The following is a 16,828-nucleotide window of genomic DNA, read 5'->3' on the forward strand; positions in this document are numbered from 1 at the left end:
ACTAATATAAGTCATCATAGGGGTCTGTGTGTGTGTGTGTGTGTGTGTGTGTGTGTGTGTGTGTGTGTGTGTGTGTGTGTGTGTGTGTGTGTGTGTGTGTGTGTGGCCATTATACACGTTTGGTTGCTTTCCCATCAGCGTCGAGTCAATGTGAAATTGCCTACTGTAGCTTAGTTGGTAGATCATGGCGCTTGCAACGCCAGGGTTGTGGGTTCGATTCCCACGGGGGTCCAGTATGGAAGAAAAAAATGTATGCACTAACTGTAAGTCGCTCTGCTAAAAAAAAAAAATCTACCTGCTACCTGAGCACCTTTATTCTATTTTCCCCTACTGTACTGTAAAAAGCATGAGCTGGCGCACACCCAGATAACATTATTTAGTGTAGAGGTGTTGACTAACGGTGAATAAACTGTAAGCTATAAAAACAAATAAAGAGAGTCGCACACTCGATGTATAAACTCCCAGTAATATATTGGGTAAGAAACCACCAACGTTTCGGCATCACTGTGCCTTCTTAACAGTGATTTTATACATAGAGTGTGCGACTCTCTTTATTTGTTTTTATACCCCTAATGTACTGTAATATATTCATCCTTATGTGTAAGTACAATAGCTTTGGTCCAGTTTTTCGCAAGTACTCCTTAAATTGTTGCTAGTGGTTGTACTAAATTACCCTCTAATTACACTAGTTGCTTTTGTTTACATTGTGAACATAGTCCGTGAGTACATTTACATTCGATATTAAACTGATTATGGCAGTATGCCGAGTATGGCATTAGTCATGTAGCACTGCTTACTTACTCTGTTTATCTTAAATCGGCGTAAGATCATAATCGAAGTAAGCATACGCCGATTAAAACACCTGGTTTTCTGAGCAATCTTTCGAATTATTATGACATGTAAACGCCTTAAATCACAGTTACAGCGGTGTGGTCCTCTGTAGCTCAGCTGGTAGAGCACGGCGCTTGTAACGCCAAGGTAGTGGGTTCGATCCCCGGGACCACCCATACACAAAAAAAATGTATGCACGCATGACTGTAAGTCGCTTTGGATAAAAGCGTCTGCTAAATGGCATATTATTATTATTATTATTAGATATGTGCTAGCACTAGCAGCGCAAGCTTCCTTTTTTTGCGCGAATAAAGTGAGTTCGGAAAAATTATGCATCTTAAAAATAGTTTTCCCATACAACTTTTATATGTCCGAAATCCCCAAAATAACATGGTGGCTGTGGTAGAACGTGTAGTATAACGTTTATTTTGATTGGCAATTTTCTGCATTTATCAAAGTCCCATCAGGTAGCCTGGTTTCAGATGTGTCCATGTAAACAGGATTATTAGGGAAATCATTCTTCTTGCAAAGCATGTAAACGTTTAAATCAAACTATTATATTTATCTGACTATTCACAATAATCATATTATTGTGTGCATGTAACTGTACTCAATGTAGCTAGCTAGCTAGCTAAGAGTTTATGCTAACTAGTAGCTTCTTGACTTTATGCTAGCTAGTAGCTTCTTGACTTTATGCTAGCTAGTAGCTTCTTGACATTATGCTAGCTAGTAGCTTCTTAACAAAATGACCAGTGGTATATAGTCGAGACCATAAGCAACCAAAATCAACTTCTCATTATTTCAATCAATGAATGTATGCGTCAGCCATCAAGAATTGAACCTCAGCGATTCTTGAGCTTAGACGCTGCCATTGGACGTGACGCAACACGAGCACAACAAGGGCAGTATAGCAGCTTTCATTTCTTTTCAAAGGAATCATTCCCTCAATGGCTGACGCCCGATGGCTGTAGAGTAGCAGGGCCATGTGTGTGTGTGTGTGTGTGTGTGTGTGTACAAACGTGCATGAATCCGTGCATGAGAGAGAGAGGGCGACAGGAGGACTGGGACATGGCAAGTGCCACTCACTGGGCAGCGATCTTGATGAACTTCTTGAGCATCTGAACGCGCTTGCTGAGCTGAGTACACAGACAGATCTCTGTGATCACCCACAGCTGGATCTCATTGAACCTCCTGAGGAACAGGTCCATGTTGGCCGTGGTCTTCTTGAAGTTCTGCCTCCCAAACGTATGGTAGATCAGCTCATGCTGTAGAACAGGGCAAGAGAGAAAGTCAATTACCGTGTCCCTGATGGTTTCCATAATAAGGTATCAATATATTGGTTGAATAGTTAATCGATAGGAAGACAGACTGCGTCCCATATGGCACCCTATTCCCCATTGGGCTCTGGTTGAAAGTAGTGCACTATATAGGGAATAGGGTGTCATTTAGGACACAGCCATAGAATCAAGTAATTCCTCATTCCCTCAGTGGTCTGACACACCTCATGTACACAGTGGAAGAGTTCCCAGTCGTAGACAGTCATCTGATAGGCCAGGTCTTTAGAGCTCATCAACTCAAAGCTGCCCATGGAGCCAGTGGAGGGCCCTTCCTGCTCTGGCAAGGGTGTCTGAAATATAGCGCACACTTAATATACAGTATAATTTACATTTGTCTGTATATCATCCTTCATCATACAATTAACACTCATATGAAATACAGGACCATTTTGATAGATACAATGACAGTTACACAACTATAACAAGTCGAAATGCAACAGTAGCCTCCGGCCAGTGAACATATGTCTGTTGATTTAAAACAAAATATTACATGAGCGAAATACATGAGAAGCAACATGCTTCAAAGTAACAGATGCACGAGATTTGTTTGTAGTGGAACCTCTGGGAATCAGTCAGGTCAGTCTGAATGCGTTTTTTTCTGAGGGGCATTTACACACCAATGAATCCAGTTGATCCCTGGGGCAGACAAACAGACGGCCATTGATGCTGAGCGTGGAGAAGACTGAAATATCGTTGGGCTTCAGCACCACTTTATCTGAAGGAAAACAACAAACGAGAGATGGCAAAGACATGAGACAGAGCTCCTGTAAAAAAAAGAATTATCAGCAGTTTTTTTTTTTATAACATTGAGTCTTTATCACATATATCTGGTAGTTTTAACCCACAAATTTGCAGACTGACTGGCAGGTCAACTCTTTTTGGCTTTGCTACTGTAGCTAGCAAGCTAGCTGGCTAATGTTTTTGTTTGAATGATTCATCTGGACACAGCTACCAGCTTTTTTGTTTCACCTGGCTGCTGGTTCCTGATCTTTTGAAAACATCATTTGAGGAGCCATCTGAAGCTTGAGAGGAATGGGAAATGCAGTGGAGGAATGCAGTGCTGAGGCAGAGGGTTCGTAGGGAGGATGACTGGCTACTACTCTGAACTGTGTGTGGTGAGCTTTCTTGCGCCCAGAGCTGCTGAGCCATCACCCAAGTGGGTGCCACACACTGTGAAGGAGGAAAGGTCCAATGGCTACACAACTCAAGCTTGTTCCCAGAGTAGCCCTCTACAAGATCGTCACCAGACTCTTCTTCAACTATCTCTTTGACCACCTTCCTCTGATCACGCCATGAACTGTCCCTCTCCATCTATGGCCTCTATTGGTTGACCTAGCTAGCTTTTTCTAGGCTACTCATGATAGTGTATTGCTTGTTTGTTAGTTTTTTGCTTTTGAAGCGTTTTGAGATTTATTTCTGTTATGAAAAGCGCTATAGAAGTTTAATCAATTATTATTATTATTATTATTATTATCATCATCATCATCATCATCATCATCATCATCATCATCATCATATAAAAACATAAGTATATTATTATACTATGTTCAAAAGTCACATAACAAGGGTAAGGTGCTAAAGATGCCCCCCGGTATTTTACTTAGCCCTAATCCCAGGAGTAGAAGGTTACACTGCTACAGGGTTTAACTGGCTGCGGTTGCCATGGAGCTCTGCTGTTTCATCTGATATAACCCCCAGTCGTCCTTTAACTTCATCATCAAAGAAAGTGGTCAAGAAGACTCTGAAGAGGCTGCATTATGTTAGCATTAGAACTGGCAATATTGCATTAATATGACAGACTGGGGCATCCAAATTCCTCTGAATCCTCAGCAGAGAATTGTGCCCAGATTCTTAGCAGCAAAACAAATGCCAGTAAATAACTAGATTAATGGGCAATATGATTAGGGTCTCAGAGACCATGGAGCAGCTGCGCTTCTGGCTTTATTTACTACTTGGTACGGGGAAAGAGCAGATCAAACATGGGCCAGAGAGAGAGGTGGATAAGTACGCCCTGGCAGAGACACTGGAATATCCATACAGCAAGTACCAGCCAATGGCAGCAACAGGCGGGTGTAGAATCTTATGAGTTGAAGCAAGAACAGCAATATTGCCCCAAGCTTTTCTCTATGCTGCTCTCCTGCAGGCTACGGTACTATCTTGAGCATACACCAGGTAATTGGAACAGAGCAATCCAGCACCAAAAGCCAATCATTTCCCAGTAAATCAGCCCCTGATTAATGAGCATCATAGCCATCTGCAAATAGCTATGTGTGGAAAGACTGTGTGGCGTCCACCATCGTTTGATTAGCGTGTGGCTGTGGCCCTTCTCACCTCCGGCCGAACTGAGGTTGACCAGGAGGAGGTCCTCCGCTGACCCCAGCTTGTCGGCCACAGCGCTGATGACCTCTCTGACTGAGGCGGCCACGGGGACCCGGATGGTGGTGTAGGTGTGGTCACTGCAGTACACTTTGAACAGGACTGCATGGGGACAGAGCACAATACAGGGTCATTAACATGGAGGAATGGGGGATGGGAAGACAAACTAGAGTCCAGGTCATTGTAGATGTTCAAAACACTGTGTCACTGCTGGCTGCCAAAAGGCTCATACTACTACACTGTGCTTTTCTATAGCTTTTAGCTCTCTTCTAACTCATATCCTGCATGATTTCACACATACACTACGCCATACTTACTCTCATCATTACTCTTGATGACCTGTCGTTTCTGCAGCTTCTCATCCCCCATGCTGAACTGCCGCAACAGGACTTTGTGCTGAAACAGGACAGCATGACAACAAAAGCATGAGCGGGGGAAATGTACGTTCAGTACCAGTCAAAAGTTTGGACACACCTACTCATTCAAGGGTTTTTCTTTAGATTTACTATTTTCTACATTGTAGAATAATAGTGAAGACATCAACATTATGAAATAACACATATGGAATCATGTAGTAACCAAAAAAGTGTTCAACAAATCAAAATATATTTTATATTTGAGATTCTTCAAATAGCCACCCTTTGCCTTGATGACAGCTTTGCACACTCTTGGCATTCTCTCAACCAGCATCACCTGGAATGCTTTTCCAACAGGCTTGAAGGAGTTCCCACATATGCTGAGCACTTGTTGGCTGCTTTTCCTTCACTCTGTCGTCCGACTTATCCCAAACCATCTCAATTGGGTTGAGGTTGGGTGATTGTGGAGGCCAGGTCATCTGATGCAGCACTCCATCACACTCCTTCTTGGTAAAATAGCCCTTACACAGCCTGGAGGCGTGTTGGGTCATTGTCCTGTTGAAAAACAAATTATATTCCCACTAAGCCCAAACCAGATGGGATGGCGTATCGCTGCAGAATGCTGTGGTAGCCATGCTGGTTTAGTGTGCCTTGAATTCTAAATAAATCACAGACAGTGTCACCAGCAAAGCACCCCCACATCATAACACCTCCTTCTCCATGCTTTACGGTGGGAAATACACATGTGGAGATCATCCATTCACCCACACCGCGTCTCACAAAGACACAGCGGTTGGAACCAAAAACCTCAAATTTGGACTCCAGACCAAAGTACACATTTCTAACGGTCTAATGTCCATTGCTCGTGTTTCTTGGCCCAAGCAGGTCTCTTCTTATTATTGGTGTCCTTTAGTAGTGGTTTCTTTGCAGCAATGCAATCAAGAAGGCCTGATTCACACAGTCCCCTCTGGACAGTTGATGTTGAGATGTGTCTGTGACTTGAACTCTGTGAAGCATTTATTTGGGCTGCAATTTCTGAGGCTGGTAACTCTAATGAACTTATCCTCTGCAGTAGGGGTAACTCTGGGTCTTCCATTCCTTTGGCGGTCCTCATGAGAGTCAATTTCATCATAGTGCTTGATGTTTTTTGCGACTGCACTTGAAGAAACTTTCAAAGTTCTTGAAATTTTCCGGATTGACTGACCTTCATGTCTTAAAGTAATGATGGACTGTCATTTCTCTTTGCTTATTTGAGCTGTTCTTGACATAATATGGACTTGGTATTTTACCAAATAGGGCTATTTTCTGTATACCCCCCTACCTTGTCACAACTGATTGGCTCAAACACATTAAGAAGGAAAGAAATTCTACAAATTCACTTTTAAGAAAGCACACCTGTTAATTGAAATGCATTCCAGGTGACTACCTCATGAAGCTGGTTGAGAGAATGCCAAGAGTGTGCAAAGCTGTCATCAAGGCAAAGGGTGTCTATTTGAAGAATCTCAAATATAAAATATATGTTTTTGGTTACTACATGATTCCATATGTGTTATTTCATAGTTTTGATGTCTTCATTATTATTCTACAATGTAGAAAATAGTAAAAAATAAAGAAAAACCCTTGAATGAGCAGATGTGTCCAAACTTTTGACTGGTAGTGTATAGCGCGGGGTTGACAATGAAAACAAAAGCACAGAATATGACTACTGTGCTCGGGGTCATAGCTGGGTCACATACCTTTTTTGGAGAAGATCTTGCATCATCAGAGCTGAAAAGGTAAACAAAATGAGATTACACCATTCTAAAGCTCGGGACACTAAAGATAAGTGCAACGCAGTAACAATACAGTGAGGGGAAAAAGTATTTGATCCCCTGCTGATTTTGTACATTTGCCCACTGACAAAGAAATGATCAGTCTATAATTTTAATGGTAGGTTTATTTGAACAGTGAGAGACAGAATAACAACAAATAAATCAAGAAAAAATGTCAGAAATGTTATAAATTTGCATTTTAATGAGGGAAATAAGTATTTGACCCCCTCTCAATCAGAAAGATTTCTGGCTCCCAGGTGTCTTTTATACAGGTAACGAGCTGAGATTAGGAGCACACTCTTAAAGGGAGTGCTCCTAATCTCAGTTTGTTACCTGTATAAAAGACACCTGTCCACAGAAGCAATCAATCAATCAGATTACAAACTCTCCACCATGGCCAAGACCAAAGAGCTCTCCAAGGATGTCAGGGACAAGATTGTAGACCTACACAAGGCTGGAATGGGCTACAACACCATCGCCAAGCAGCTTGGTGAGAAGGTGACAACAGTTGGTGCGATTATTCGCAAATGGAAGAAACACAAAAGAACTGTCAATCTCCCTCAGCCTGGGGCTCCGTGCAAGATCTCACCTCGTGGAGTTGTAATGATCATGAGAACGGTGAGGAATCAGCCCAGAACTACACGGGAGGATCTTGTCAATAATCTCAAGGCAGCTGGGACCATAGTCACCAAGAAAACAATTGGTAACACACTACGCCGTGAAGGACTGAAATCCTGCAGCGCCCGCAAGGTCCCCCTGCTCAAGAAAGCATATATACAGGCCCGTCTGAAGTTTGCCAATGAACATCTGAATGATTCAGAGGAGAACTGGGTGAAAGTGTTGTGGTCAGATGAGAACCTCCTTCCCTCAGCCAGGGCATTGAAAATGGGTCGTGGATGGGTATTCCAGCATGACAATGACCCAAAACACACGGCCAAGGCAACAAAGGAGTGGCTCAAGAAGAAGCACATTAAGGTCCTGGAGTGGCCTAGCCAGTCTCCAGACCTTAATCCCATAGAAAATCTGTGGAGGGAGCTGAAGGTTTGAGTTGCCAAATGTCAGCCTCGAAACCTTAATGACTTGGAGAAGATCTGCAAAGAGGAGTGGGACAAAATCCCTCCTGAGATGTGTGCAAACCTGGTGGCCAACTACAAGAAACGTCTGACCTCTGTGATTGCTAACAAGGGTTTTGCCACCAAGTACTAAGTCATGTTTTGCAGAGGGGTCAAATACTTATTTCCCTCATTAAAATGCAAATCAATTTATAACATTTTGACATGCGTTTTTCTGGATTTCTTTGTTGTTATTCTGTCTTTCACTGTTCAAATAAACCTACCATTAAAATTATAGACTGATCATATCTTTGTCAGTGGGCAAACGTACAAAATCAGCAGGGGATCAAATACTTTTTTCCCTCACTGTACATTTACACACACTTACCTGTTTTTAACTATCTTCTCTAACTCTGGGAGTTGATCTTTCAGAGCAGGAATCACACTGGCATCATCAGATACAGACACAAAGAACTCCTGCAACATATCGACACTCACAATGAGGAGAGGTTCAAAATGAGCCCAAACTCATTTGGATTATCAGATGAGGATCACTAATACTATACAATTTACAGCAAGCAGTATCTTTTTAAGCAACAAGCTGAATCCAGTACACAAGAAAAGATGGTGAGGAATATAAGTCCCAAATGGCACCCTATTCCCTTTATAGTGCACTACCTTTGGGCTAGGGCTCTGGTCAAAAGTAGTGCACGACATAGGGAATAGGGTGCCATTTGGGATGTATCCACTGACCTCTAGGAAGGCTAGTGAGGCGTCCTCCTCCTGAAGGTGATCTCCATGTACTGAGGCCCACTGCAGCACCAGCCTGATCACCCTCCTCTTGTTGTTCAAGGTGTAGTCCAGACGCTCCTGTTCTGAGCCCTGGGACGCCTCAGCGTGGTAGGTGCAGTGACGTTAAGGACAGAAACACATAGGAGCTACAGCTTGACTCCCATTTTAGTCCAGGGGCCATTTGTAGCAAGCGTCTCAGAGTGTTGATTCAGGATCAGTTTTGCCATTTAAGTAACAATGAATATGATTATTAGGACATGGGGGACCTGATCCTATATCCTGATTCTGATCCTACTCTTGGATGTCTAATACATACAGGATACATAAGGGATACTGATACTCATTTGTAAAAATTCACACAAAAACATATACGCTCATAATTTGCTATTTTCAGTGACTGAAAGGATATTGGGCCATGAGCACTGGACACAGCTGGCTGTTAGGAATGAAGACGCAGTGCATGAGCACAAAGTCGTCCAGAGCTGGGTCTGTGCAGAGAGAGGGAGAGATAGAGAAAGAGGCACCTGTGATGTCAGATGAATGGGTGCCAGGCCAGCATGCTGACAGTATTATAGGCTTGATCACACATGGCTCTGTCACCGTGGACGGCTGGGACATGAAAGCAGCCAGGAGAGTCCACACAACCAAGCGTAATTAGATAAGCACTGTGATGCGCTACTAATTATAGACATGAACAAACAGGTCAGCAGCAGCACGGAGGATGGATGCTCTCTCTCTCAGAGGGTACAGTGGAGACAATCTAAACACGACAGCCATGACGAACACAACACATCCATCTACATTAGTCCATATCACATAGGGTTGAAATAGTGGTAATTTGGTCCCTACACAGAAATACAACAGTACACAGTGGCCAGAGATGTTATTGGAGGGACAGAGTGCACTACTGTACCTGATTCGTTGAGGTGAGAGTCCAGTCGCATCATTTCTAGGAAGTGCTCCAGAATCTTCTCTGGTGTCCCTGACATCACAGTGTATCTGGAATGGCAGTGTCAATCAATCACCTATTAAATTAAACAAGACAGGTTCCTGCTAGTTCTCACTACAGTTCCTATTCCATCCACACTTCACTGAGCCGTGTCATCTGAATACCTGCCTGTGATTACTACATTAGATAATAATCCAAACTACAGTCAAAGAGATCCTGACCAGTGCTGTAGGTTATAATGGGCTGGCTGGGTGAGAGTGGGTGTGGAAGTCTCTCCATAGGTAAACAGAGGGAGAGACCACCACTTGACCTTAATAATCAACACACTACAAAGCCAGGCTTGTTGTGATTGGCTAGTTAAGGGGAGACAGAAAACAAGGTGTATGTGTCCCAAATGGCACCCTATTCCTCCATAGGGTCCTGGTAAAAAAAAGTTGTGCACTAAATAGGGAATAGGGTGGCATTTGGGACACAGGCGGTGTGTGCCAGGCACTCCACTGGGGAAGGAGAGGAGCTTGACACCCTCACACTCTTCATATGTGACTGGCACCGTAGTTGATTAGAGGCCAACCTTGGCAGAGTGATTGTGACCCACGGGGCCTGCCTTCTCCATGGGAGTCCATCTCTCAGTGATTACCATTAAAGTGTCTCTCTCCATTACTGCAGCCGCGGTCACTGGCAGCAACCTCCATTAAGTCTAGCTAGTAGATAACACACGTCTGCAGCCTCGCAGTCACAGCCTTGGCTTACCCTAGAACTGATGCCCGGTCTCTAGCTCCACACTACTACACACCCTTTAGCAGAGAGTAACTCAAACTCACCCACTTCTTCCACTCACAAATCTCTTCAAGAGAGTATCTCACACACTAACCACACTCCTCTAAAGGGAATAGGGTGCCATTTGGGACTTGTCTTCCAGTTTCTCATACTCTTTCCTGAAGGGAGTGAGGTTAGGGTCTCACACACCTACAGTCCCCTTTAACTTCCTATATAAATCTACCTCTATTGAACAGTGCTGCTACAGTAAGTGGTTTAATCATATAGTGAGTAGATGAAAAGGTGAGACTGATAGAGTTAGCTCAGTAGGCTACTTGTAGTGGGAGGTGGTGGTGGTGCCGTGGGTGGAGGTCTGGCTGCTGCTGGGGCTCTTCTCCAGGACCAGAACATCCTGATCATGTTCCTTCAGACGCACCGTGTTGGCCTCCACGTCCTGGACACACACACACACACACACACACACACACACACATAGGCACAAATTCATCATTATAACATCATAAATAAGACCAGTTTCAAGAAGCTAGGCATATGTCAAACGTCACTACTTCACAGGAGAGGCATTTGAACGTTATTCTAATTGTTTTTATCAAAATGCATTTTTTTGGCAGAAATGCCATCTGGAACATGTGAATTTTCATGTGCCTTTATAACAAACTTGTATACCATCTGTAAAAACGAATGAAATTGTTACATTTACGGAAAAAGACAGGAACCTTCCCGGTAGCCATGATTGGCTGAGATAATGGATGGGCTGGACATGCCGAGAGATGAGTTTGGATTGGTCTGCCATGTAGCTCGCTTCTGTCTATAACATGAGCTGCTCAGTATGTGTAGATAGTCCTTGCTACCGTGGCTTTTTTGAAAGATATAAGCCATGGATAACTGAAAAAGTGTTGCTACTGCTCTCAACAACATTGCGGCCCAGAATTTAGCAGGCGCTATTGACAAAGATGAGTGGGAAAAAATTGTGATGGACTACTTTCTGCACACGGTCAGTGTGAACCAGAGTGTCTTGACACAACAATGGGCCAAACAAGCTGTAACTAGCTACAAACCAAACGGAAAAGACACGCTGCCGTGAAGCGTTCATCCATGTATATGGGTAAGAGTCTAGCATTTTCAGATATTTTCAGATATTAGAAGTTTCAACTTTTGTCAGAAAGTCGTTTTCATTGCAAGATAAAGCGTAATGTTAGCAAGCTAGCAATCGTTAGCTTGCTGACTCGCTAGCTAACGTTACGTGTATGATCTGTGTAGTAATATTATTTGTATCTCAGAAAACTATTTGCATTGCTAGTTATAGCCTAATGTTAGCTAGCTAGCTAACATTGAACCAAGTTGGTTAGCTTTAGCTACCTGCAGATTCATACTCCAGCATTTCATGCATGGTGGCTAGCTATGACAATCCGTTTGTACTGTAGCTATGGGTTGGGATTATGGTTCATTGTTTAGCTAGCTAGCTACATGTCTAAACAAAAGACTACACTTCGTACGAGAATGATTACATGACCCATCAAGTTAGCCAGGTGTGTCTGGGGGTGATTACGGCCATTTATTGTATTTCATGGACGTGTACATGTTTAGACAATAGTGACCCATCCACTTAGCTAGATGTGGCTGGGGGGTGGTTATAGCATTTATTTCACATGACCCATCAATTTAGACAAGTGTCTGGGTAAGCATCATCTAATAATTATAAAATATTGATACAATATTTTGATCTGTACACTTTCAAAGTCAGATTAGGATATGGGCCAAGGACTAGATAAAGTGTATTTTTACCTGGAGTTTTTCCTTATTGTAGGCTACTACTTAACCCACTTTTAGTCTTGAAATCTTTGGTTGTTTACTACACTTCTTTACTCTGTTTAGCACATGGCCTCATACATGAATCCTTAAAGAGATGGGTGGGGCTAAGGCTTAAGAGGGTGTGAACTATGCTGAATAGGTGTAGACAAAGAAGAGCTCTCCAGTAGGTGTACCAAATCATTCAAGGTCCATTTTCTCAAAAGTGAAGTTACAAGTTTATCAACTTTCGAAGCATAATTACTTTCCCATTGTTCCTCAACTGTAGTATGTGGTATACCATTTTGTAGCTCTGAGTCTCTACTTTTATCCAATGTAAAAAACACAATTTCAAATTTTGGGGTGTCCACATACTTTTGTATATGTATGTATGTATGTATGTATATATACGTATATACACACACAGTGGCCAGTTTATTAGGTACACCACCCTGTTCACAAAAATGGTTCACTCCTACAGACAGTGAGTCACATGGCCGTGGCTTGCTATATAAAGCAGGCAGACAGGCATCGAGGCATTCAGTTATTGTTTGATTGAACGTTAGAATGGGCAAAACGAGTGACCTAAGCGACTTTGAGCATGGTATGATCGTCAGTGCCATGCGTGCCGGTTCCAGTATCTCAGAAACGGCCGGCCTCCTGGGCTTTTCACGCACGACAGTGTCTAGGGTTTACCGAGAATGGTGCGACAAACTAAATAAATCCAGTTGGCGGCGAAAACAGCTCATTGATGAGCGGTCGAAGGAGAATGTCAAGAATCGTGCAAACTAACAGGCGGGCCACAAACAGGCAAATAACTGTGCACTACAACAGTTGTGTGCAGAACTGTTACGGTCCGGCACTGTTGGTCCTGTTCCTGCTGGTTTTCCTTTCCCTTTTTCCCTGTGTGTGTTGTTTGTGTCTGTCTCCCCCTGCTGTGCAGTCCAGTCAGAGGATCTAGGTCAGGGGGCGTGGCCATTCTCTCACAAGATCAGTTACACCCAGCTGCAGCTAATTGTCAACAATCAACCAGCAGTTATCTACCCGGGCTGGACACCTCTCCAGCGCCAGTTCGTTCCTACACTACCTGTGGTAACTTGGCCCCGTACAGAAATCTCAGTTTAGTTGAACTCTCTCAGTATTATAGTTGTTTCTGCCACGTTTGTAACCTGTCTCTCCTTCGATTAGATCTCGTCTGTTCCTGCTGCCTGCCTGCCTGCCATTCCCACGCCGCAACCTGCTCTGTTGTCTGATATCCTCGTCATCCAGCCCTCAGGACTACTGGCTCTCCACCCTACTCAGCTCCTACCCCGGCCTGAAGCTACTCCACCCTGTACTGCTTCTCTCTACCATAACACGCTGAATAAACTACATCATAATTCACCCTCGTTGTCCGCGTGTCCGTCTCTGCACCTGAGTCCCCCACCCAAGCCTAATAGAACGAACTGGCCAAACATGGACTCAGCAGAGATGCCACATGAAACAACGGGTGATGGCATACAACGCGCCCTCCATTCACAGGGAATGCTATTGGGACAACACGACCAACTCATCCGGACTCTATTGGATAACAACCAGCAGTTGTTGGATCAAGTATCTCATCTCTCCTCTCAGGTAGCTAACCTGGTAACACTCACTACCCTTCCTCCCTCTGTTTCTCCTCCGCCTGTTCCTCCTACAGTGGCTCCAGGTTCGGCTTCCGCTCCTGCCCTTCGGGAACCCCCTACAACCTCACCCGAACCTTTCACCGGGGACCTGAACAAATGCCGTGGTTTCCTGCTTCAGTGCCGCTTGGTGTTCCAACAGAAGCCCCTGTCTTTCTCCACGGAATCCTCAAAGGTACATTACGCACTGGGGTTAATGAGGGGCAAAGCTTTGATTTGGGCAGAAGCGGCTTGTTCTACTCAGCAGATTGCCAGCCTGTCGTTTGACGATTTTTCCTCTCAATTGAAAGTTGTGTTTGATCACCCGGACCATGCCGGGACCGCCACAAAGAGACTATTGAAGCTACGACAGGGCACGGGTAGCGTGGCTGAATACGCCATTGACTTTTGGACCTTGGCAGCCGATTCCAAGTGGAATGACGAAGCTCTTCAGGGAGCGCGTTTGTTAACGGTCTAAGTGACCCGATTAAGAATGAACTAGCTGTTCGTGATGAGCCTGCTAACCTTCATGTTCTCGTTTCCCTTGCTACACGAATAGACAACAGGCTACGGGAGAGGAGACAGGAGAGGGGCGGTCGGGTCCACACCACAGGCGGGGCCCCTCGCTTTCGGCAGCCCGAGCTACACCACCACTCGGACACCGCCCACACACCTCAGCGGATCCCTCCACGGAACTAGACGAGCCCATGCAGCTGGGCCGTGCTCGTCTGTCCCCTGCCGAAAAGGAACGGGCGCATGCGGGCTGGTGAGTGCATGTACTGTGGGGACCGCACTCATTTCCTGGTTAACTGTCCGGTTCGCCCAAAGACCAAGCTCGCAGGTAAAAGTGGGCGTACTTGCGAGTGCTACACCTGACTCAATGCCCACAGCACCCCGTCTAGCTATCCCAGCTACAGTCCAGTTCAGGAATCTATCTCTCCCACTAGCTGCTCTAATCGACTCTGGTGCTGAGGATAGTTTCCTTGACGTCAACCTGGTCACTCAGGCTGAGATCCCTGTTAAGCCCCTGCCTAAGCCTATAACAGTAACCGCTTATTGACGGCCATCAGTTTGCCAACATCACCCACCAAACTGTCCCCGTTTCTCTCATGCTGTCCGGCAATCACAAAGAAACCATCCAGTTTAAAGTAGTCTCCTCCTCGGCCTCCCCCTTATCCTCGGTTTCCCTTGGCTTAGCCTTCACAACCCCCCATATTGACTGGCAAAACCACAAGATACACAGTTGGAGCACTCACTGCCATTCTGTTTGCCTTGGGTCGGCTATTCCGCCCTCGGTCGGCTCCCCTGCTTCCCCTGTCAAAACCCCAGACCTCTCTTCAGTCCCTGAGGAGTACCTGGACCTGGCCGAGGTATTCAGTAAGTCCAAGGCACTTTCATTACCACCTCATAGGCCATACGATTGCGCTATTGAGTTACTGCCTGGAGCCCCTTTGCCGTCCAGTCGGCTTTTCAATCTGTCCCGTCCTGAGAGAAGCTATGGAAACCTACATAGGCGACTCCCTAACCTCTGGCATCATTCGTCCCTCATCTTCCGCTGTTGGAGCTGGGTTCTTTTTGTAGAGAAGAAGGACAAAACCTTACGCCCCTGCATTGACTACAGAGGACTAAATAACATCACAGTCAGAAATACATACCCCCTGCCTCTCATCAACTCAGCATTTGAACCCCTTCATGGTGCCACTGTGTTTACCAAACTCGACCTACGTAACGCTTACCACCTCGTTAGGATCAGGCGGGGAGATGAATGGAAAACTGGGTTCAATACCCCTCTCGGACACTTTGAATACCTAGTCATGCCATTCGGTCTCACTAACGCCCCAGCAGTGTTTCAGGCCATGGTTAACGATGTGTTGAGGGATTTTCTACACCGTTTTGTGTTTGTCTATTTGGATGACATTCTAATATTTTCTAAGTCACAGGATGAACACGTCTCCCACGTCCGTCTGGTTCTCCAACGCCTCATGGAAAACAAACTGTATGTGAAAGCAGAAAAATGTGAGTTCCACCGGCAGTCCGTCCCCTTTTTGGGCTTTATTATCGAGCGGGGACAAGTGTCACCAGACCCTGACAAGATCAGAGCGGTGCTGGAGTGGCCCACACCCACGTCTCGGAAGCAGCTACTAACGCTTCCTGGGCTTCGCCAACTTCTACCGCCGCTTCATCAGGGGTTTCAGCCGAGTGGTTGCCCCCTGACCAAGCTCACCTCCCCTAAGGTGCCATTCCTGTGGACGCCTGAGGCCGAGTCAGCCGTGAGTACATTGAAGGAACTGTTCACCACCTCACCTGTTCTTATTCATCCAGACACTAGTTTGCAGTTTATTGTGGAAGTGGGACGCCTCTGATTCGGGGTGGGGGTTGTCCTGTCACAACGTTCCCCCACGGACCAGAAGCTCCATCCTGTGGCCTTCTTCTCCAGGAGATTGACCCCTGCTGAGAAGAACTACGACGTGGGTAACCGGGAGTTGCTTGCTGTCAAGTTGGTGTTGGAGGAGTGGAGGCACTGGCTAGACGGAGCTGAGCAACCCTTCATAGTCTGGACAGACCACAAGAACCTGGCTTACATCCAGTCGTCCAAGAGGCTGAACTCCCGTCAGGCCAGATGGGCTCTGTTCTTCAGCAGGTTCAAGTTTATTTTAACATATCGTCCTGGCACACGTAATGTCAAGCCTGATGCTCTCTCTCGCCAGTTTACAGACAATGAAGACTCCAGCAATCCTGAATCTGTTCTGCCCGCTTCCTGTTTGGTGGCGGCGGTTCACTGGGAAATCGAGTCCCTCGTCCGATCGGCACAAGAGTTGGAACCTGGACCGGCCGATGGCCCCCGACCTTCTCTATGTTCCCGCAGCCGTGCGGCCGCAAGTGCTCAACTGGATCCACACCTCACGCTTCTCCTGCCACCCTGGTATGAACCGTACACTGTCGCTACTGAAGAGGCACTTTTGGTGGCCATCCGCCGAGGCTGACGTCCGGGAGTACGTGGCGGCCTGTTCCATCTGTGCCCAAAATAAGGCTTCCCACAGGGCTCCTTCGGGCCTGCTGCGGCCTCTCCCAGTCCCGAGTCGTCCTTGGTCTCACGTGGGCTTGGACTTCGTCAC

The 16,828-nt window shown here is 45.5% G+C and overlaps 1 protein-coding gene across 3 annotated transcripts in view; it reads right to left on the bottom strand.

The window, feature by feature from the left end:
• Positions 1-16,828, bottom strand: part of LOC121552494 (rap guanine nucleotide exchange factor 4-like) — a 60,368-nt gene that overhangs the window by 3,247 nt on the left and 40,293 nt on the right. For all 3 annotated transcript variants that reach the window (XM_041865460.1, XM_041865451.2, XM_041865443.2), the window contains exons 11-21: positions 10,596-10,714; positions 9,469-9,554; positions 8,965-9,043; positions 8,517-8,667; positions 8,152-8,240; positions 6,637-6,667; positions 4,862-4,940; positions 4,500-4,646; positions 2,786-2,883; positions 2,333-2,458; positions 1,918-2,096 (exon numbers count right to left, since the gene is read on the bottom strand). In XM_041865460.1, the coding sequence (XP_041721394.1) occupies positions 1,918-2,096; positions 2,333-2,458; positions 2,786-2,883; positions 4,500-4,646; positions 4,862-4,940; positions 6,637-6,667; positions 8,152-8,240; positions 8,517-8,667; positions 8,965-9,043; positions 9,469-9,554; positions 10,596-10,714 (1,184 nt within the window). The remainder of the gene's footprint in view (positions 1-1,917; positions 2,097-2,332; positions 2,459-2,785; positions 2,884-4,499; positions 4,647-4,861; positions 4,941-6,636; positions 6,668-8,151; positions 8,241-8,516; positions 8,668-8,964; positions 9,044-9,468; positions 9,555-10,595; positions 10,715-16,828) is intronic.

Source organism: Coregonus clupeaformis, chromosome 4 (assembly GCF_020615455.1).
Source record: "Coregonus clupeaformis isolate EN_2021a chromosome 4, ASM2061545v1, whole genome shotgun sequence".
NCBI classification, from domain to species: Eukaryota; Metazoa; Chordata; class Actinopteri; order Salmoniformes; family Salmonidae; genus Coregonus; species Coregonus clupeaformis.